The sequence below is a fragment of the Pocillopora damicornis genome, chromosome 10 (assembly GCF_964200805.1).
Source record: "Pocillopora damicornis chromosome 10, jaPocDami1.2, whole genome shotgun sequence".
Lineage (NCBI taxonomy): Eukaryota > Metazoa > Cnidaria > Anthozoa > Scleractinia > Pocilloporidae > Pocillopora > Pocillopora damicornis.
The window spans coordinates 4,603,876-4,625,843 of record NC_142679.1 but is presented as its reverse complement, the minus strand read 5'-3'; the positions used below and the strand labels follow the sequence as shown (position 1 = coordinate 4,625,843).

General features: G+C 37.4%; 2 protein-coding genes across 2 annotated transcripts; both read right to left on the bottom strand.

The window, feature by feature from the left end:
* Positions 1–1,233: 1,233 nt before the first annotated feature.
* LOC113669243 (uncharacterized) lies at positions 1,234–4,862 on the bottom strand. The gene has a single exon (XM_089183976.1). It carries the CDS (start codon positions 4,754–4,756, stop codon positions 4,028–4,030), a length of 729 nt encoding a protein of 242 aa, XP_089040102.1. The 5' UTR covers positions 4,757–4,862; the 3' UTR covers positions 1,234–4,027.
* Positions 4,863–6,915: 2,053 nt separating this feature from the next.
* On the bottom strand, positions 6,916–19,461 carry LOC113669244 (uncharacterized). Its single transcript, XM_027185242.2, has 20 exons — positions 19,242–19,461; positions 19,060–19,170; positions 16,286–16,361; positions 15,880–15,931; positions 14,963–15,067; positions 14,507–14,552; positions 14,330–14,388; positions 13,967–14,002; positions 13,817–13,869; positions 12,868–12,925; positions 12,441–12,512; positions 12,228–12,284; positions 11,560–11,714; positions 11,187–11,232; positions 10,153–10,218; positions 9,929–9,988; positions 9,497–9,579; positions 9,009–9,075; positions 8,710–8,734; positions 6,916–7,655 (listed from the first exon to the last, which is right to left on the bottom strand). The coding sequence occupies exons 1-20, from the start codon at positions 19,282–19,284 to the stop codon at positions 7,621–7,623; spliced, it is 1,305 nt and encodes a 434-aa protein (XP_027041043.2). The 5' UTR covers positions 19,285–19,461; the 3' UTR covers positions 6,916–7,620.
* Positions 19,462–21,968: the final 2,507 nt, after the last annotated feature.

Below are 21,968 nucleotides of genomic sequence, written 5' to 3'. Positions count from 1 at the left end.
CAAGTATTGAGTTTCTCGAGAACTTGAGTTCTGTCCAGATTCCCGGGAAGCACCTGAGAAATATTATACTAACACCTGCAACTTGTTGTTTTTGGAAAATAATTAGCAATTTCTTATGCAGCTGAGAAGTATTTTGTTTTATTTAAAATTGCATGGCACCAATTTTTATGGATCAAAACGAGAGCGTAAAATACGAATGCCGGGTTCAATATTTCCTACGCTGGGATAGAATAGATATTCAGTCGTAAGCTTTTGTTTGTAAAATTATATCTTTATACTGGTGTTAGGCTTGGACAGGAATTACAAGGTGATTTGGAGGCAATATGTTAATTAAAGATGAATGTGGCTTTTTTTTTCTTTACTGTAACTCAACTAAAAGGTTCTCTGTTATCCAGAAAGAATTCTAGATTATCCGGTCATTTTCCCAACTTTTCTTGATGTTCACCCATTTCATGTAGTGAGACCTTGTTTGGTAACTTCAGACATTCCCCAAAAAACAACATATCTACCAACGATTAATACATAATTACATTCATAAATTGCGCTGATAGTTTCTACGATCCCATCTTCGAAAACGCAGAGAAACTTTTAAATGAAACACTTTAATCCAGCTATCAAATCGATCAGCCCCAAAGAGAATAACTTTTTTCCGTACGAAAAGTCAGTTTCAGCGGAAACTTTTCGAAGTGATAAGAGATGAGGTTTTCCCCGAATCCCATTAAAGTACTAAAATTGTAACAGTGAACATGTTTGCATTGTCTTGACTGCGCTATGCACCATTACTGAAAAGGGACTGTCTTTCCTTGAAGAATTTCAGTTGTTAACAGATCTTTTGAGTGTATTACGACACCTGCTGGCCGATGACAACTTGTCAATTTAACAAACTCTAATCGTATCATACAATCTAGCCACCTGTATCTTAGCATTTAGCAGTTCAATATGCAAAACATGGTTTGTTGCGCGCAAAAATATCTTAAAATTTTTTCAAAGGGTTGGCAAATTCCAAACAAACACTAAACAGTTATCCTGGATCTTTGTCTCAAAAACTACAGTTTGCAGAACGTAATCTGCTTACAAAACAAAGGTGGATTGGTCTATGAGTCACTCTCTTAACCTTCTGCGACATTTTCCTTTTCACAGAGTAAAAGCTACAATTCAGCTCCCAACACTCCTGTGCGTAATTTGACATAATTAACACTCGTTCCTTTAAGAAATTAAGCAACGATCGAAAAATATTAACAACCAACTGAGTTTTATTCAACTCTCTTAAAACTAAAAACACCTCAAAAATAACGTTTTCCCCTAAATAATTAATACTTAACAAAGTTATCGAGCCAAGTTGCTAATGGTTAAATGGCCATGTAGACAAATTGGATTATTACCATATGAACAAAGAAATAGGTCTCGTACAAATATCTCTACAAAAATCAAGCTTTAAACAAATGGTCTAATGTCTTTTAAATCTGAAAATTTCGAACAATTGAGAACACTATAGAAAAGATGCTTATTCATTTTCAATAAACACTAAATAAATAAATCATGGTATTCTAGAGAAGACTCTTCAGTTAGCAGTTAGACAAGTCAACGTCCTCTTTATGTGAGATGAGTTTGTTTTCTCTGCCAACAACCAACCATGCATAACTCGAGGGACGCCCTCAGTCAGGTGGATAACAGAGCCGATATATTTAGACCACCGATACTTTTTAGTTCTCGGCAAAAAAAATTGTGATTAAACAATGAATCTAACTATTTAGCAGCAGCTGCCGCCTTTGCTTCGGCCTTAGCCTCCTTCGCTTGAGCTTTCTTCGCTGTTTTCTCTGCTGCCTTTTCCTGCTTGTTACTGGTCTGGCTTTTGGGTGACTGATTGGAGGCTTTCGCCGACGAGGCAGCCTTTGGCGAGGCAGGAGGTGACGAAGGTCTGTTTGAAGAAGTCTTCTCCGTTCTCGTTGGAGGCCTTTCTGGGTCAATGCTCTTTCCTTTCGTCAATGCAAACATTAACACTTCGAACAATATCAGTCCGAACATGAAATAACAAAACCAGTCCTTTGTAAAATATTTGCCAAATGTAACCAAAAATGCTGTGGATGTCAGACCAAATCCAATTACTCCAAAAACCATTTTGAATGTCAAATTATTTTTTTTTCTGGCAATTGCAGTGAAACGTCTTAAACACACAGATTGACAGAAAATTGCGCTCTGCTTTGAAATGAAAATTTTTTGTTGTTTAAATGTCAATCAAAGTCACGTGCCACTCATGGAGCGAAGTAATTGGTGGTCAGTGGAAGCGTGACTTATGAATATGGCACAACTCCGGAAAAAGTTTGCCAGTAAGTTCAGTCAGGCCGTTTCATTCCTATAATAAGGTAAATATGACTTTTAGAAAACAAAAATAAACTTAAAAGAGGCTTACCATGCTAAAAAACTCGATTATGATGTAGGAATTAAGTAAATGAAAAAAACGTGTTTTCCTTTTCTTTCCGATGAGATTTTACTGTTTAATTTTCCGAATTATTTTACCGACACTTATGTACTGCCCCTTGCCTCGTTAACTAAATTCCTCAGTTGAAACTTAGTGTTGGCTCAATAACGATAGATAAGACTATACACAGACATCTGCATGTATTAAATAACGCTGAGAAAATTGACGATTTGACAAAAAATGGACATTAGACGCTGGCGACAAACCAAATGAATCTTAAGGTAGTTTAAGACGACTCGGTGAATCATTAATATTTTACTTAAACTTAGGTAGGTGTGTTCCCGGTTGAGAAAAAAATTTTTTTTGCCGTAACCTACTCAACTAGCCAAAAAGTTTTAGCGTAAAGTTTTAGAAGCATACAGTTACCGTAAGCGGTTAGTGTTTGATAGCGAAATAGCATACTTCATAATAGGTACAATTATGTAGTATAGAAATAGTTTAGTTGGTCAAGTTCTTTTGTGCGTAATTTCACAGACCAGAGGAAACCCTGAAAATAACATGCGCATTAAAGGAAAAACACCAGTGTTAAGAAATAGCCGGAAGATCGATATTGACTTAGATATTTATAATCCAGAATGCTTATCGTTTTTAAGGCATTTACTTTTAGATAATCAAATCTAATTTATCTGTCCATAAAAATGAATTAAAAATATCGAAATCTCGTCAGTTTAGGATATAAACAGTTGTCCTGTTAATTCCCGAGAATGTGACCTTCAAATAAATATTTAAATGGAAAAAGAATTTTAGGCTAGGGAACCACAAAAAAAACACTTGTTGGCACATCTCCGCCATTTTGAATTTTTCACCTGGGAGACAATGAGTAGTGGGAGGCGAATTAAACTCTATAGTTTGGCGCTTATTCCAACATATGTCATCCTATGTGCCAGAGCGTTTAAGACAAAAAAATTATATTGTCAGCATTGTTTCGCTAATCGGTAAACTACCTGGCTACAAATGTTTTCAGAATGCTCCAGCAATTTGCGGTAAATCATATGTGGATTTCAACTCGTGACGTCACCTAACAATTGACTTTATGACAAAGCGAGACACGTGTAGCGCTGAACAGAACTAATTTACATTTCTTTAGTATTGCAAACACATAGCCAGCCATTGTTTGACGAAATCTCAGAAATATAAATTTTTATTTTCACTACGCGGTAGAAATTAAAGATGTTGTTTTTTCTGCATAAGCTGAGCTAGGTAAAAATTCAAAGTTACCGGAGAACATAGAAATATTAATACCGCCGTTTATCCCTGGAGACGGTAAAAGTTAACGCGTTCGACGATTGGGCGTGGAGAATTTCCATACATAACACACTTATATTTGCTATCCTCGATTTATTTTCAAATGAAGAAAACAGCAAATAACATTTAAATTTCGCTTAGTTTCAATTTCTGTGAACACATTGTTATCCAATATTTCAGTTTCGAGATAGTCTGATTTGTGAATGCTGCTGAAAGTTGTTAATCCTTGGCTCCAAACGAGCTAGTGTTCATTATTGACTTTCTCGTGTTCTAGTTTGTGTGGTAAATAATTCGTTGGATACCTCAGAAACGGCCAAGACCGTTCATGGTCTCATTCATCATGGATTTCACGTCGTCAAGTTTCTGAGTTTCCTCGTAAAGCTTTTCCTTCAACACACTTTTCTCCACCTCCAGTCTTCCGATTTTCCTTTCAGCCGCCTCGTAACGCATTTCCTCATCTCTCCTTAGTTGCCAGAGCTCACGAATTTTATTTTCGAAAGCTTCCTCGCGATCGCCCCGTTTTTCTTCGGAAATTTCCAATTTCCGTAAATGCCTTCCCACGAATTTGTTCTGCTCCTCCAACTCCCTTCCTTTTCCGACGGCAGCTCGCAAACGCATTTTAAAGCGCTCGGTTTCACGAGTAACAGTCTGCAGCCTTCGCCGACACTCGGCACACTTATGCTCGCTGTAATCGGCTGCATTTTCATATCGCCTAATCTCCGCTTCTAGCTTCTCAAACTTGCGTTCGTCCTCCTCCTCCAATTCATCCAGAATCTTTCGCTGCCGATCTTCTCTCTCTTTCCTTGCAAGCTCTTCGCGATAGAATTTCTCTTTATCGAAAATTCGATCTTCCACTGCATCTAATTTTTGTTCCAGTAGATGTTTTCTCCTCTTTAGTGCGTCCCGTTCCTTTTCCTTCTCATCCGCCTCGTGGTTTGCGAACACGAGTTTTTTTATTGCGGCCTTTTCACGTTCCTCGGCCTGATCAATTTCGTGTCTGTATCGACTTGTTTTGGCCTTGAATTCTTCCATTTTGTACGGTTTCGAATGTTTGATCGTAACTGGCGTCTGCCGTTGTTTATAATTTTTCTTTTATAATTCGAAATTCACCTGTTTCGCCAAGTGGAATAAATTATGGTCTCCGCCTTCACCAATCATATCAAGGAAGTGACTGGTGGATGTTTTGTATAGTCTGACCAATGGGAATCGAGGTTTTTAGTTACAAACAAAAGAAATTTCTGCGTTCTCAAGAATGACAGAAGCAACGATCAAAACCTTTTTCCTTTGTTGATTTTTCTGACTTAAAGAGAAGCATGCCTTACGAACGACTCTTTCCCTCCGTTGGATTTGACATTTTCATAATTTATATTTTAAAGAAGTTATTCTAGCTCCAGACGATTTCTTTGGACTAAAACATTTACCTATAATGCTGAAGAAACCAAGCGCGGCGTCTAAACCAATGAGCATTTCATATATTTGGATTTTCCCCGCAAAAAACGTTTTATCATTTTCACCAAGCGCTGCCTATATAGCCTTGAACAACTGTCTTTCAAGCTGGCGACGTTATCGATAAAGTGTCAAGAGTTCTTAATGCAAATTTAACGCTTTGTTATGGTGTCAACAGTTTTTGTTGCTGAAACCATCCTTCAACAGGTCAATTGTAGTGTGCCGATTTGCAGACAACAGACTAGAGTTACCGCCTTCAATTCAAGCAGGATTTTACAGCGGACCACAGTAATAGAACCGAAGATACTTATCTCGCAATTCATTACAAACAAATTCACGAAAGCGTTTGAACTTTACCAAATAAGGTAATAGTTCTAGCAGCCAAACAGCTGGGAGACTTGACTTTTATAACTTACGATTTGAAATACGAAAGCTGGTAGTAGAATCATTTTCACATTTCCTCGACAATGTGGATGAAAGAATATAACAAGCCTCCTTCTTTCAAAATTCTACAAATCCAAAAACTGAAATGCCAGTTTTTGCGAGAGATTTGTCGAGGAAAAACGGACGAAATTTTCTAGCATATAGATCACTTCACAGGAAAACTTAACACGAACGTCGTAGAAGGTTTAAGAGGAAGAAGTCATGTTGTGAAGTTTTACTTAACACCAACAAGTTTTCATGGAAAAGTGCATTGAAAGAAAAATTGATGGATTAAATCAAAGGTAAAAGAGGTGACTGGTGAAGAACGCTAACAAACATGAATGATGAAATCAATAGCACTGCTGTTTAATTTATGTTGAAAGCTTCCTGATCATGCACAATCTCTTTTTGTGTGCTCAGACATTGTGTCAGACTGAGCAAATTAATTAGTTTTTACTGGTTAGTAAGTTGATAATGATTGAAAAGCTTTTGAAAGCTGTGCTCGTCCGGGTCCAAATTAAAAACCCCAACAATAGCGATTAACAAAGAAACATATTGGCTCACCTGAAATGTCATCTTCAGCTACTAGCTATGAGTTATCATATGTTGTATTGATTATTCAGTCAACGATAGGCATTGTCAGGTCCAAAAAACTTGACAACAACAAAAAACTGACTACAGTATTTGTAAATGCGGCTGCAAACTTATGTTGGCAGAGAAAAAATAAAAAAATAAAAAAATAAAAAGTTCGTAACATTTCGGTGGTGTAGAATTCTCCTTATCAGGTTTTGGAATTATGTACTCTGGCTTGAGAATTTTTTTTTGTGTATACCTAAGGATTATTTTAATTCAAAAGGGAAATTTAATTCCTGTATCGAATAGCCTGCAGAACAAGCGCAATTTGGCGAGTGCTCAGCATGTTGTTGGCGAAAATTATGCACACCAGCTTTGATTTAATGGCAATGGAAGGCTGGGTAGAAGAAGAAATTTGCACCAGAGGGGTGAGTAACGGTCAAAAATAAGGAGAGGGTTTAGGGCGGGGGATTGGATATTACACCTATCACCACCCCATCCCCCCACCACTGCCTTTATCTCCAAATCAAACATGGCCGGTTGAATAAACGATCGCGAGCTTCTTAACGTCAACTCGCCCTAATGAGACGCCTGTATTGAAACCTTTACATCGAAGGGAGAACCTCCCGCAATGATCCACAACAATTTGAAGTGTTGAGAAGAGAAAAACATAGGATGTTTATCAAATACGTTATTATAATGATTAGTTGCTACGCACCTAACTGGAAACTTCAAATGTATTCTGAGAATTCAACTATAAAAGAAGCAGATTTATTTTCAAAGAATAAATAAAAACAAAAAAATTCATGTGTCAACTATATAACCCTCTTAATGCAAGATTAAATCTGAAATTCTCCAAATATTTCCACCCTAAATTCGTATGTGCATGGACAGGTTAGGAAAAACATTTCCCATAAATAAAAGCTCAGATCCAGCTACTTCTATTGACCTTCCTCTTTTGTCAAATTAACATTTGATAGAAAGACGTTGGTAAATCAACTAACTAAAGGAATATCAAAGCCTCACCGATGTAATAAGAAAAAAATATTTACATTTAAGTCAGTTAGTTAATTCTCATCGAACCTTTAGCACACAAGGCCTTGTCCTCAAACGTAAAAGAAAAGCGAATTCCCTTCTCACATTTTGAGTGGAAAAAAATCAATTTTTCCCCTCATTAGTTACAAAAAGCTGCTGTGAGATTTCTACAGCTCTCTTATTCTGCTGATGTAACAAATTCTGTCTCCATTCAGTATGAAATTCTGTGTGTTATCATTGTGCACGTCTATGTAGAGCACGCAACGTTGAAATGTACATCAAAACGCGGGCATTCAAGTTCAGATCAACTTGAGGCACGTTTTGGTTGGTGAAATAAAAAACACAAACTGTGTATTGAACTGCATGAGGTGTCACTACGTGCAGAGGCTATCCCGATGTCCCATTTGAAGTTGTGTTTCTCACACAAACCACACTGTACGTAGGAAACCATCAGCTGTAAATACAGCGAAAACTCAATTAGTGATTAAACTCAATAAGAGATTAAAATTAAGGTGGGACTTTGGTGAACACACGGAGTTACTGTGCAGAATATAATTACAAAATGCAGTGAATGCAATAAAAGCCAATGATCTTTGATTCCTAAAAACAGAATTGAGCCGTCATCTTCACAAAAGGCCTCCCCATCTGGTCCAACATAATCAAAAATTGGTCCGCCATCTTTAACTCTTATTGTCTGCTATAAAATTATTGTAATACTGAGAATTTGGTGTTAGATCGACAAATGATCTCCTTATTAGTAGTTTTCTTCACTCTCATCACTTGTCTGCTTAACATCGTTTTGATATTGTAAGTAGAAATTCTATCTTTGTCACTCATAGGAGTTGAAGGGCTAAAAGGATGCATGTGGTCCCCAGACTCCTAAAGCCGTGCTAACGCTATGGAATTTGCATATCGAATCCTCACACGACTCGTTCCTATGCTTCGCATATCTACGATAAAAATGGAATCATGAAAGCTAATACCCTATTCACACCAGCAAAACTTGCTTTATTAAACTGATTTTTTCTGAATGAAAATCATAAACAGAGAACTGAAAACTTAATTTTCCATAGGATTCAAGTACTTGCTAAATTGCATTTCCATTGTGCTAAATTTAAGTCAGAAAAATTTAGGTTAAGTAGTTTCTACGAAGAAAAAAAAGCTAACTGTGTTTAACAAAACAACTCTAAAACATGCTTAAGTTTTGGTGTGGATGGGGTATTAGTTAAATTTACCCTCTTAAAATAATTAGTGCATTTTGGAGACATAAATGAAAAAGGAATTCAGGTGACAAATATATTTTTTTCATGTTGATAGCAAACAACAGCACAAAAACGGAGAAAAAAACATCAAACTGACTGCTATTTATGAAAAACAGGATAAGCCAAAAAAAACAACAACAACAACAACAGAAACAAAAAACAAATATAACGCTAATTCAGATATTGGGGTATATTGATACACAAAATGACTACATTGTTTCATCTAATATTCACTCAATTTCTTACCAATGCTATACAAAACGACTTTGGCCTGAAAACAAATAAAAACAGAGTATGTTGTGTTAATGAGGAATAAATACATATTTTCTAGGAAATTTAAACTGCCACCCCTTCGTACCAAAGATATTCAAGGGCGTAGCCAAGGAGTGTCCTCGATGTCACGCGATCCCCTCTTTGTCAAGGGAAATTGATAAATTATAACGGTAAAACCCGGCACCCCTTTCGTTTTTAACTACCAGTAAGATGCTAATTCATTCCCTCCCCCCCTCTTTTTTATTACGCTCATTAATTACATAAGAACTTACGATTCTTTCCGTTGTCATCTCAAACACATAGCAATAAAAATGTTTCGCCATATTGCACGTTGTTTCCCTGAAATAAGAAAAAAATTTTCTGGTTTCTTAGTTTGAAGCAAAGAGCAAACTGCCCACGACTAACACTTAAAAAAAGGTTAGTGAAAGAAGTAAAATAGACAACATCACATGTTGTCTAAATGTTCGAGAAGAGGAAAAAAAGTTTATGGAAAAGAGTCAAAGAAGCAGACAGAAGGAGTGAAGTATACACATTGATAATCAAGTAAGCACGACTCTGAACAGGAAAAAGGCGCTGTTTTTTTTTTTTTTTTTACACCCCATACTTTTCAGAAGCCATGAGACAGACTGACCACTATATTGGCAAACAGGTCGAATAACAAATAGAGAGAGAGAGACGGTCAGTCAGTCGGACACACCGTGAGACCGAGCGACACAAAAACAGGCAAACGTGAAAAATAACTTCACAAACAGTTACTTACCCTGAAACGAAAGCTATCATTTCTTTTCTGTCAGTGCGTCGACCACAAGACGATGTTTCAGTAAATGAGTGTGTTCCCAACACCTAGAAATAAAGGTTTACCTTGAGTGAGTATCTCAATGGGGTGATGGCTTCTACGGCTAATGGTTAAAATTAAAGCAGATTAACGGGTAACGATTAATTTCTTTCCAATGCAGTTACCAGAAAAATATTTTACGGTTAACTTTTTTTACGACTCACAGTTAATAATTATCAAATTTTACACCTGGCTAATTTTTTTGGCCGTTTAACGGTTAACAGGTTACCCCATTGAGACCCTCCTGAGTGATGTCATCCAATGAGTGAAGTCATTTTTCAAGAAATACATGTAAATACTAAGAAACTTTTTATATGTCAACCATACATGCAACTGTTCTGCATTTATGATTCAAACCTTTGATGTCGCTTGATCTGTGACCACAATATTTGTCTCAGTTAGGTTCAGGAAGACAGGCTGGAACAAATATAATAATTTAAAAAAAAAGTTTTAGGATATTTACATCTAGGTGTGTCCAGCACTAACACGAGTAACGGACATCCATTTTAATAGGGTAGTCAGTGTTTATACGACTGCAAAAAATAAAGAACAGGGTCTAGAATAGTTAAGAAAAATATTACCCTTGGTTTGTTGTTCTGTTTTAAAATGTCCAAAATAGAGTCTTCAATCACTGCAACACCTCCATCCTTTGATTGCAAGATAAGAAAATATGAAGAAGGATCAGTGTGTGTTTAACATCTTTCTACAAATAATCAGGTTTCCTCTTTCTCTGTACGCTGCCTCCGCCCCTTTTCCAACTTAGTCAGCGTAGGAGAGCTGGTCAGTAATTTTAAAGTTTGGAACCTGTTGAGTAACTTCCAAATGAGTATCGATAATGTAATCCAGTGTTGTTTTGGTGTTGCTGTATTTTGCTTTGTGATTGGTCCAAAAATTCGCGTCACCCTTGTAACCAATCAGATGCAAAATGAAAACCAATCGTAACTTTGGCACTGTTGCTTCCCCACACTTTTTTTTTGCTTAGAAATCTCGCTGCCTCCTTTTGAAAGTATCACTTGCTTATATTGGCTGTTGTGATTAGTTTGGCTTTGGTCCCACGATACGCTATCGAAAATCGCTCTCGTTCTCAAGAATGGAGAGAGGAGCCCGAGACAGAGACCACGCCCCTTCATCCCTTCAATTCCAAGAAGTAGTAGATATGTCACCTCTCCCTCAGCAATGTAAGGACATTATGTACCAGAAGTGTGTTTAGATGAGACAAACGTATCATGTGTAAGGTGCAACCTAGTTGATATAACACCAACTTCTCCCGACTAATTTACCATAAAATGTATGCAACTTGGAAAAGAGAATTACAGTTCAGATCTTAGACTTAGGTGCTAATTTCAGCCATTGTCGGGTTTCGGTCACAAGAACGAGTGGATCAGATCAACAAAGTTGTAGCCGGGGAGAACGATGGGATTTTTTATTGTAAAGTCAATCTGGACACAAAAAGTGACAGGTGCATTATATGGCAAGGGTGCGTTGAAATTTGACTAAAGGAAAAAAAAGAACTCAGCGTTATAACCTAGATAAAAAAAAATACAGCCAAATTTGAAGTTTACCGGCTAAGCTGGGGAGGGGGGTACAGAAAATAGAAGGCGATTGATCAGCTTACCTCTCCAACTGCCAATTTTCCATAATACGTGGCTGCATATATAGCACTGAAGAGAGAAGAGTATTAAGATTTATGGTCAGACTTCCCATGAACAATAAACCGAGAGAAACTTTCAAGGTACTTTTATAATACAGCTGAAATTGTCGCAACAAAATAACCCTCCTATAGTCTTCCATGCACAATAAGGTACAATAATCAAAATTGGAAAAAGCTGAGTTATTGTACAGGAACAAGAAGCCTGGAAATATGTCCAATTTTGGCCCTCGTGCAGAAGAGAGAATGCGAGTTGTCACGAAACGAGTCGAGAGGGAATTCTCTCAAACCTCTTAGAGACAATACATCTTTCTATGAAATGAAAATAAAATGTCATTACATTGTGTCTGACGCATGAACTGGAGTCTCCTCGAATCCTGCCAGCTGTTGTGGAGCTTTGCCAAAGTCGCTATCCTTCTCCTTGTAAGGATCGGCGGTAATTACAGTCATGCGCTCTGCGGATGGCGGAAAAAGCTGTCCAGTATGGAGTTTGCCCTGTGAAGCGAATGCAACCAATTTTTAGGACAATTTAGCAAATAAAAGTTTTTTAAAGACTTAATAGTGGGTTAACTCTGAGTTCCTTTGGCCCTTTTATCGCTGAGAAATTTACATTCATTTGAAGAGAAAGACCTGGTTGAACAGCAAGCCTTAGCCGAGTCATAGCGCTTCGCTCTTGGGTGAGACACTTTCCACTCATAATGCCTTTCTTCGCCGCGGAGTACACCTGGGTACTAATAAGCTATCAGGAAAACTTGTCAAAATGGATGAAGGGGGGAGGAGAGGGGAAAGGGGAGGGAGGAGGGTAACAATAAGATGGCGCAACATCCTAATTCAATCGGAATGCTACAGAGACCAAGATTAGCTCCAGTACTAAAGAGTCAATGAGCTCAAAGAGTAAATAACGTAGAGGATAGCCTCGTACATCCCGAGTAATTCCATTTTACCCAACCTCGTCCTGAATTATTAATGAAACCTGATCGGTATAACATTAAAGGCCTCGAATCTTACCTTTACTAACGTACACGAAATTGGCCTACCGGTGTTTCGCTTCAGAAGATCAACAACCTTGAAAGGGAACGAACAGTTAATTACACCAGCCCGTAAGAAATTTCAAATGTCGGAAAATCTTTCAGAAGTAATGCTCCCATGATCTTTGTGTTAGACTCAAAGTTCCATCATGCATGGAGGGGTTCTGGAAATCAGTTCATATGACTTGCTTACCTTGCCAGCCGTGGTCTTGCGCAGAACTATCCCTACTAACTCGTCCAGTGTGTCACCATAAGCGATGCCAGCCTAAGGAAATGACCAATCGAAAAAGAAAATTGCAAGTCATCGAATTAATCAGTTTTTTTTTTTAATTCTCTTATGGTATTTTTTATATGTCCACATGCATCGCTTCTATCAATATAGCAGCGCATCCGGAGTAAAGGTTGGCTGAAGGACCACTCCTAAGTCAAGAATGGAGACCCAATTCGAGACAACTCGCCCTAGCATACCAGCTTGCGCTAGAGTGAACCAGACAAAAAGGGAATGAAAAGGACCAGACACCGTAAAACCACTTTGGAGTAAGTACATTTTCCCTGATGACAACATTATCAACAAATAGTACAATACATGAATCAAAAATTATAAATTGGCTTTTGCTTACATCTTCCGCAGCGCTGTTTTTCCTCACTTGAGCCACTATGACTCTCCCGTTCACAGCTCTGCAAAAACAAAACAAAAAACAAAAAAACAAGAATACATCAATTTTCGGGAATAGATGTGTCTGAATGGGTATTCCAACAGGGTTATTAAAAGGTGCCCGTGATTAGCGCTCTCCCTTACAAGATCTACAGTCTGTTATTAGGGAATTTAAATGAAACCACGACGGCAACGGCAACGGGAACGTCCTGAACAAAAGTTTTAATGAACAGAACAATGGCTGTGTACGTGTGTTATAGATTTTTGTAGATTTCTCTGCGTCCTCTGCAAAACAACAACGTGAAATGACCAAGCTTTGCGTCATCAAGAGAACGTGAACAACGACGGCTAATTTCTTAAATTTCTACCTCTAATTTAACGCTGTGTTCCATTTTCAGTTTCGAGATAGTTTTGACCCTGAAAAACAAACTAAATTACCTTTGAGTATCGCGAGATTGGTTGGTAAAATTAAGATTCACTTTTGAACCGACGTTGTACACGGCGTCGCCGTCGTCGTTTCGTAAATTCCCTATTGGGAACCTTTAGCAGTTTGGAAGGCAACGCCAAAGAGGACGTCGATTGAATGGGTGTGATTACCATCCCTTACGGCGCCGCAAGTTAACCTCAGCATAGCATATGAGAGCGGCGTTGAGTTTCAAATGGAATTTGCCGTCGAGGTTTCCTTTCTCGGACCACGCAAATTTTGATGATTTCACATTGTTATTTTGCAGAGGACGGCTAAGAAATGTACACAGTTTGAAAACGCACGAGCTGAGCTATTGTTCTGCTCATTAGATCTTTTGTTTTACCACGTTCCATCGCCGTCGTGGTTTGCTAAAGGTCCTTATTATCTCAATTGCACTCCGTTTGAACACAAAGTTCCTCACGTTCAGGAAACAGAAAATATCACTCACCTTACAATCAAGCCGAGCTGTTTACAAGGTACGATTTCAACGTGCCTGAGAACCTGAATTTCGCGAGAAAGAAAGCACCAAACGCTCCGATTTATAACATGGAATGGACTTAATTCGTTTATGAAGACAAAAAAGGAGAAATAAACTTACAGGAATCAACCATGTTTCATCCAGGAAACTGCAATTCTGCAGAAGGGGAAACAGGAGAAAACAAACTAGTGATTTTAATTTTCATTATAATACTTTATGCCACCAGAGGACAAACAAAATTATCTTTGAAATTCCGTGTAAAGCAACCCACGAAGATATAAAAACTGCATAACAGGTGAAACCTTACATACAGTTTTGACGGGATAGAGTAGCAGAGCTTATCTGTTTTCTCGACCAATTACAGCAAAGCAGATATGAATACACCCTAATATTTCTCTTTCACGGATGAATTATCATTTTGCCTTTTTATTTCGATAGAAGTTCAACTCGGTAGAATTAAGTAGAATTTCCCCTCCAACCTACCTTGAAGTCCAGGGTGAAAACATGCTCATTTACTTCTTTCAAGATTTCCAGAAACATTTCTGAAGAAAGAAGATGTGCCCATTAACATTGCGAGAAAAATTCTGCTTTCTCTATACACCCGATTAAGTTTAAGAATACGTTTCTTCTGAACTGGTAAAATCAAAAGTTTAATACAACCTCTCATAACTTTATCGCGAACAACTGCAGAGTTTCTGTACCAGTACTGTAATATAAACAAAACAAATAATATTCTGTGGGTGAGCGACTCGTGGCTAACAGGAACGTATTCTCCAAAGTCCAATAATAAAAGCAATCAATTCTAGGAGATGGAGTCATCAGGGTTTGACCCTTGACCGGGTCGCTGTGTTGTGTTTGGTACAAACCTCTCTAATCTCAAACTGCTTCTTTCCACGCAGACGTGAAAACAGGAACCAACCGAAAACACAGGTGAGGGAATCTTGAAAATTTGTTTGGGGCAACCTGGTCAGACTAGCACCCCGTCAGACTAGCACCCCGTCATAGTGGACTAGAATAAGGTCCAGGACTAAGAGGTCATTATGTTCATAACAAATTCAAATGTTGGTTCTTTCTTTCGTTAGTAGTATAATAAATTAAACCGCGGCAAATTAATACCTTGAGTATGGGTGAGTTGGCTAGACTCTGAACTGTATACGGTAAAAGCCTCTTCATCAGAGCGAGGCGAATGAATTGTCGGCCATATCCCTGGTATGAGTTGATCTGTAGGTATAGATGAAAACACAGAACTCATACGTAATTGTCATTAACTGATGAAAGTAAAGAAAAAAAACAAACAAACGAACGAACTGAGAATAATGAGAAAAACGCCAAAGAAGTGAACAAAGAGAACTTTTCGCTGTCTATCATGTTAAAGGGCGAAATTGCCTGGTCTCGATGCCTTAGGTGATCTCATTGATATGTGTAACAGCATTATCCAGCCTCATTTTGAATATTTTAGCGTTTTCTGGGGCAGCTTCGGTTTTGGCCTATGTGAAAAAATACAGAAGCTCCACAACCGTACAGCCCGTATTTTATTTTATGCAAGCAATGAGGACGATATTGAAGAGCTGTTACAAGCACTCGATCGGCTGGCTATCTCTGTTAGGATGCACAAAACTTGATATAGATTGAACCCTGAACATCTTCGATCTCGATTTAAATCCCGAAATGATGTTTCTTGGTACCGACTGAGAAATTTTGAGAAATATATTGGCTATTCCACAACCCCGCACCAACTATTTGAAAGTGAGCTCTTCCTACAGGAGTACTATGTTTTGGAACAGCCTTTCCCATGATATAATAAGTTTTTATTCTTGTCATAGTGTAGGAATTATAAGTCAGCTTAGATAGGCAGAATTAGATATTTTGTAGTCTCAGATTGTGCCGAGGGATTTTAACGCGTATAAATAAAGTTATCTGTATATTACCTTATCTATCTATCTATCTATGAATGCCCGTTGGAACGCTTCGGATAGAGCAGAAATACAAAGTGAAACTGAGTTGAGAAAGTTCCATATGATAAAACTTCTTACCTTCTTGCATGATTTTACGAACGTTACCGCATGTATGTAGGCCAACTTCTGCCTAAAAATGATAACAATAACTGTAATAAAACGATGAAAACAATTAGATGAACAATTGGATGAACAAATTATTATAATATAAGAACTTTTGTCTCAGTATCGGAATAAACCAAATAAAGTAATCACAAAAAAGAGAAAGATGACTAGAAGCCATTGGTAATTCAAAGTGAAAACGAACAAAGTGGTCGTGGAGATTGGCTTCCGGTGCGCATCTAGCTTCCGGTGTGCATCTGATTGATTGAGAGGGAGTTAGAGTTTGCAGTCTCGACCAATCACAGAACAAATTATAAGAAAATTCAAACAGTCTCATTCTATTATCGACACTCAATTAGGAGTTCCAAAAAAGAGACCGCACCTATCGTTGGGGAGGTAATCGATCAGCGCCTCTATCCAACACCAGTAATCCCATTTCTTGAGACCGAACACGGAACCTAAAACGAACGGAATTCAATTATCCCATCAGTAACATCAAAAGCTAAATTCTCGCAGGCGGTTGCCGAGTTAATGATGCACTGCACTCTTGACGCGCACAAACGAGAAGCACTGTCGTTTTTCTGCACGAGTGAATGGTATGCATAACAATACTGAAAGTTTTTACAACTTTCTTCACACTTGAACGAGTAAGCGTAGGTGGTATACATGCCTACCATAAAATCAATCAAAACTACCGGTACAACTATTAATCAGCCGGAATTGTTAGACTTAAGCATTAGTTTAAATACACAAGCAATAATTTTCAATTTATTTGGAGAATAATACAGATATGTGTACGCACCCTTAAAGAAAATACTCAAACTATTAATTTGCCACAGTAATGGTTGATTGCATAAGGCGTCCATGCGGCCTCTACGCAGGAAACACTGAACCTCCAAAAGTTCACTAAAATTTAATTGTTAAGCGCACAAAGCTAAAACAGTGACTTAGGTTAGTGTGATCTTAACTGCGTGCAATTTTCGACTGCCATAACTGAAGGGCTGACTTTCTTGAATAAAGCTCAAGTGGACTTAAAAAAAAAAGGAATGTCGAAACCTCGATACAAACAATGTCTAAAATCGAATCAACTCTTTGACAAAATATAATAAGCATGAAGAAATTACTTCAATCGTTTGATTGAAGTAATTTCTCTAAGCAAAATAAGTGTAGTGGGCTTAGTTCTAATCAACATCTGCGTGGATATGGGACACATAGGACATTTTATTTCAGCGGCGTTGAACCCCAATTTGGAGATCGATTGAACTTGGGATTTACACGTTTTGCGAGTGCAGCTGGTGGTGGAAATTTGGCTCTCATTCCATGGCTTGTAACTCCAGACAAGACTTGTATGAACTTGTATATTGAATATGCATAAAGCTTTCAAATTATACAATGGTACAATATATGATTTGCCTGGAGCATTAAGGAACGTATACTGGGCAAAATGCAACGCAAGGCGTAAACAGAAAACAGAAACTTAGGCTCAAGGATTGTTGCGGAAAGCAACAATAGCCGAAAAACTAGCAAACCCTAAAACCATGGATGGTTCCCTCACATTCAGACATGAATACGAAAAGTGTGGCTTTAATAAATTCGGTGAATTTCAAGTTCTATAAAGCTTCATAGAATATACAAGAAAAGAAGGCGCAGTAACAATTTACCTTCTCATTTTGAGTTAGGTAAAATTCACAGACATCAAGCTGACAATGGCGAAACACAGAGCTATTTAGCGCTTTATTAGAATAACGGAAAGAGCGTGGTTTAAATAGGAGGTTTAGAACTTTCTTTCACGCTTGAAATACCAAGCAATCCTCATGTACCTTAAGCTCTGCTTTTTGGGTGTATGAATTTACAAATCTTAGTAGGAGTAAAAAAAGCAAAGGAAAAACGTCGCAGGATAGAAAGCAGTGCGTCTCTGCATAAGTTTCCTCAGAAGTTGCCGCCAAACTTCCAACATGGCGAGTTTCTTGAAGAAATTTGCATTCGTGAATCAAAACATGCAGATTTATCTTTGCCTTTGGTCTGTCTATATTGACTAGCGCTTGGAATTCAATTTACTTCGGGTAATGGAGTAATTTACCAATTGCATCAAAGCTTCGTCCTCTAAAAAGAAAAAGGCAGAAATTGCCCACTGAAAATTAGCGAAATTGGTGATGGCGCAACAAACTCTTAAAAATAATGATCAACTAGGGAAGTCGTATATTCTCAAGTGGAAACTTCAAGGTCGAAAAGGGTTTTTTTTTTGCGTGCAACGGCTGTCTAAATTTTCGGCTGAAAGATGTTTGTTCGATAACCCGCGCTATTTGATTTAGCTTTTAAGTGCAAAAGGAAAGTGATTTGCTAGTTAAAAGCAAGATGGTTTTGGCGTGTGGTGAAATTTTTGTTCACCAGCTAACACCAAGCTCTTTGATTTGATTTTCAACCTTTTGTTGTGGTGCAATTCAAAAAGATAAGATTCGCGCGGATTAATGGATTTCATTTTCACTCAGAAAGTTCATGGTATTAATTGTTGAGACTTAATCGCCGACGGACCGTTCAAGAAATATATATCATGGTGAATTGTTAACTTTTATAAAGAACGACTTCAAATTTTAAGTCTCTCGGTGGAAGAAAATTTTGATTCAAATGTGCATAGTTTCAAACAGTGACGCAAACATTTTAAAACCCACTCAAGCGAATAGGTTTGAAGAAAAGTTTTGCGTTTCGCGGTGAAAACAAACTGTCAACGGGTTCTCGCAACACCTGCCAGCCAAAATGAAAAGATAAACTTCTCTGTAATGATTCAGTAATGAATGCATCGAGATTGATTCAAGTTCTTTCTTTTGATGCTTGGTTGAATCGGTAAACGAAGAAAGACACGCATGCTAGCCCTACAATGCAAATTATTAAAAACCCAAGGGATATCTCCACGCTTGAGTGAGGTCTCCACCGCCAAAACGACCGACGAAAAAGCAAATCTTTGTCATTAATACAGTGATTTTCGACAGATTGAAAGAAAAACTGGGTTTTCGTAAGAGATCGCATTGTCTGTGAAATCCTGATGTAGCGACGAAAAAACTATTTAATTTAGAAGGACGAAGGAATCGAACCCATAATTACGGCATACACACCATCAAAATTATGGTAATTGAGTCACGTATCTCTTCCTCAACTTACTCTTCAATCCAAATCTAAAAATCGCCTCTATGCCATCGCAGAGTGGAGCAAGCAGCACGTTCTCATCTCCAACTGGCTTATTGATGGAACTTTCCAATCGAAACACAACAGCTGAAAGAGAAACATCAAATTTTCTGTTTGATATTCGGGCGGGAAATCTTCAGCGGAGCGCAGTGTCTTACTTTTGAGACTGTTAAGACGTATTTCTGCTTGCAGAGCCGTCATCTGTCGTCTGCACAGCTATAAACTCCAGATCACATCCCTTATAGTTTTTTTCAGAAAATCAGCTACATTTTAGCTTAACAAGAACTCCTTCGACTCATTCCACGATCAACCCCGTGATTATTTTGATCACAAAGTGTCAATGGTCATTCGTTTGGAACGACTTCATAAATAAGTAATAACGTTAATCCCATTTCTCGACCAACCATGAATTTCTCCGTGCGAACCGCAGCAGATTGACAACGGAGCGACTTGAAATTCGCTGTAGAAAGATGTGAGATTGCACGATTTACGAATTAATATATTTTTAAAAAATTGTGAGAAATTCCATTACAAATCTTGAAACCTTAAAAAATTATGTGACACTTGTATAGGTTCGGCTGCTGCAATTTCGGTGTATATTTGTTTATACTACAGACGCACTGAATTAAATATTACAAATTCATCATAAAGGGAAAGTTTATTGCGCAAAACCAAACACAAAATTAAATTATTTTCCTTGTGTAATAACTTTTTTTTTCAAAAGAACTGGTTAATTTCCTGTGAATAAGGATTAAATATCAGTTATTTGCTTATGAAAATGAAGATAACTAAGTTGTCGTCGTCTGAGTTTATCGACCGTTGGTAGAAATTCACAGTTTGAATGAAGAAAAATAGAGAGATATATGAGGAAAATTGTGACATGCAAGTGCCTTACTCAAAAGGATCATATACAGACATGAAAGATTCCATACTGAAAAGAAGCCAGTTGATGCTTACATGGCAAAAACAAAAACGCACAATACTGTAAAGGCACACATAAAGTGAAAAATCAAATCACTGTATAAATAATCTGCAAAACCTGAAAGAAACTACTCTTTGGAAAAGGAATTTCACCTGTAACTTCGAAATTCTCCCTATAACATTCATTCATCATCCAGCAAACAGATAATGAAAACACTGAAACTTATGAGTCACAGTGTCATATTGATCGAACACTTCTCGTAACTAATTTACAGGGAGATGAGTGCAACAAGAGAAGAGAAGTAACAATCAGATCTTGGGAGCTAAAGATTTAAAGGGTGAGAAACCATTTTTAAAAATGCAGACGAAATGATAATTGCTATTAAAGGGGCTTCTGGTCACTATGGCAACAAATGTAGGACTCTATTTTTAGTTACTTTTATCGAGCAATTTGCTTCAAACTTCAATGAGGAAATATTGTACGAAGAAGATAAGCAGAAGTCAAAATAAGAATCACAAATTATTCAGGCCTATGATTATTTTTACCTTAACTGGTCATTGAAGGTAAGCAACAGAGCATCCTTTTGATTCATTCACAAACTAATCCACTTGAAATTTAATCATAGGTTGGAAGAACACAAGGAAAGTTTTAAAATATCAAGACACGAGGATGTGTGGGCGATTTTGCTCATTCAACATCCAGAGTAGGCTGTCGTGCCGTGGTAAACAGTCCTTTAACTCTCATGAGTGACCAAGACAGAATTTCTCCTTACAGTATCAAAAAAATATCAAGCACACTAGTGATGAGAATGAATAAAAATATAAATTTGGGGGTTGTAAGTTGATCCAATACCAAAATCTCTGAATTGAAATCATAAGAGTTGTATGGCAGACGGGAGTGTAAAGGTTAAGTCAGAAATCACAACAGACAATCAGAACAAGGGAAAAGACTACAACTGAAAGAGCTAAGAGTCAAAACAAGTAACTGCCCGACGCGGGAAAACACGATCGACCATGTCGGTACTGGGTTTAGTTTTAACGACTTCGCTGAACTTATCACAATGCGAAATAAGGTAAAATCAAAGGAATTCTTGATTACTTTTATTTCTCAATTGAAAATTGCCGTTATGTCATAGTGTGGGAATAACAATGGATTTTCTGATACAATTAATGATAAGTTTTTGACCAATCAGATCCCGTTTAGTATAAATCTTACAGTGTTGCTGCGATACGAATTATCGGTCTGTATATGAGCCATACATCGTGTCATCGATTTCCGAAGCTCGCCGAAAGTCTGCGATCCTTACAAAATCTTCACGATTTCACAGTTTCGTCACGTTTCTTAAAACTTTCTCAAGCAATATTTGCATTCACTCTTTAGTCAATCAGTCGATAGTTCCGCTCAAGTCCTCAAAAGTACATGTAATACACATGACTACCTCTTCAAATAATAATTTCCCTTTCAAACAAGTAAACTTGAATGCTGCCTTTCACTCGTAATCTTTTCAAAAAGAATCATTTAATATATTAAATAATAACGAATAAATATCATTAAATCAATTAAACATTAACGGTCTTACTCGATTGCATGCAGTCACCACAAATGATGTTTGTGCGTGTGGGTTTTCTATGGAGGTAATTTTTATATAAATACATATATAAATATATATTTTTTATAAAAATGATTAAGGGAGCTTTATTATTTACTTAAACGTTTAAACTTCAAAAGGCATTAATTAGTCTTAACTTAACCGAGCCGTTCTCCCTTCCTAATTTGTTTTGCATTGAATTTTCCTTTTTTCTTGTGCATACCTTTTTTCAATAAACTTCTTTACTTGTATTTTCGAGAAATTTATTATAATATGGATGGAGGAAAGTCATTAAGAAAAAAATGCCACCTCAACCGTAATCATTAATTCAACGTTTAATACCAGGAAAAACAGCCTTTCCGGTTTGATGTACGA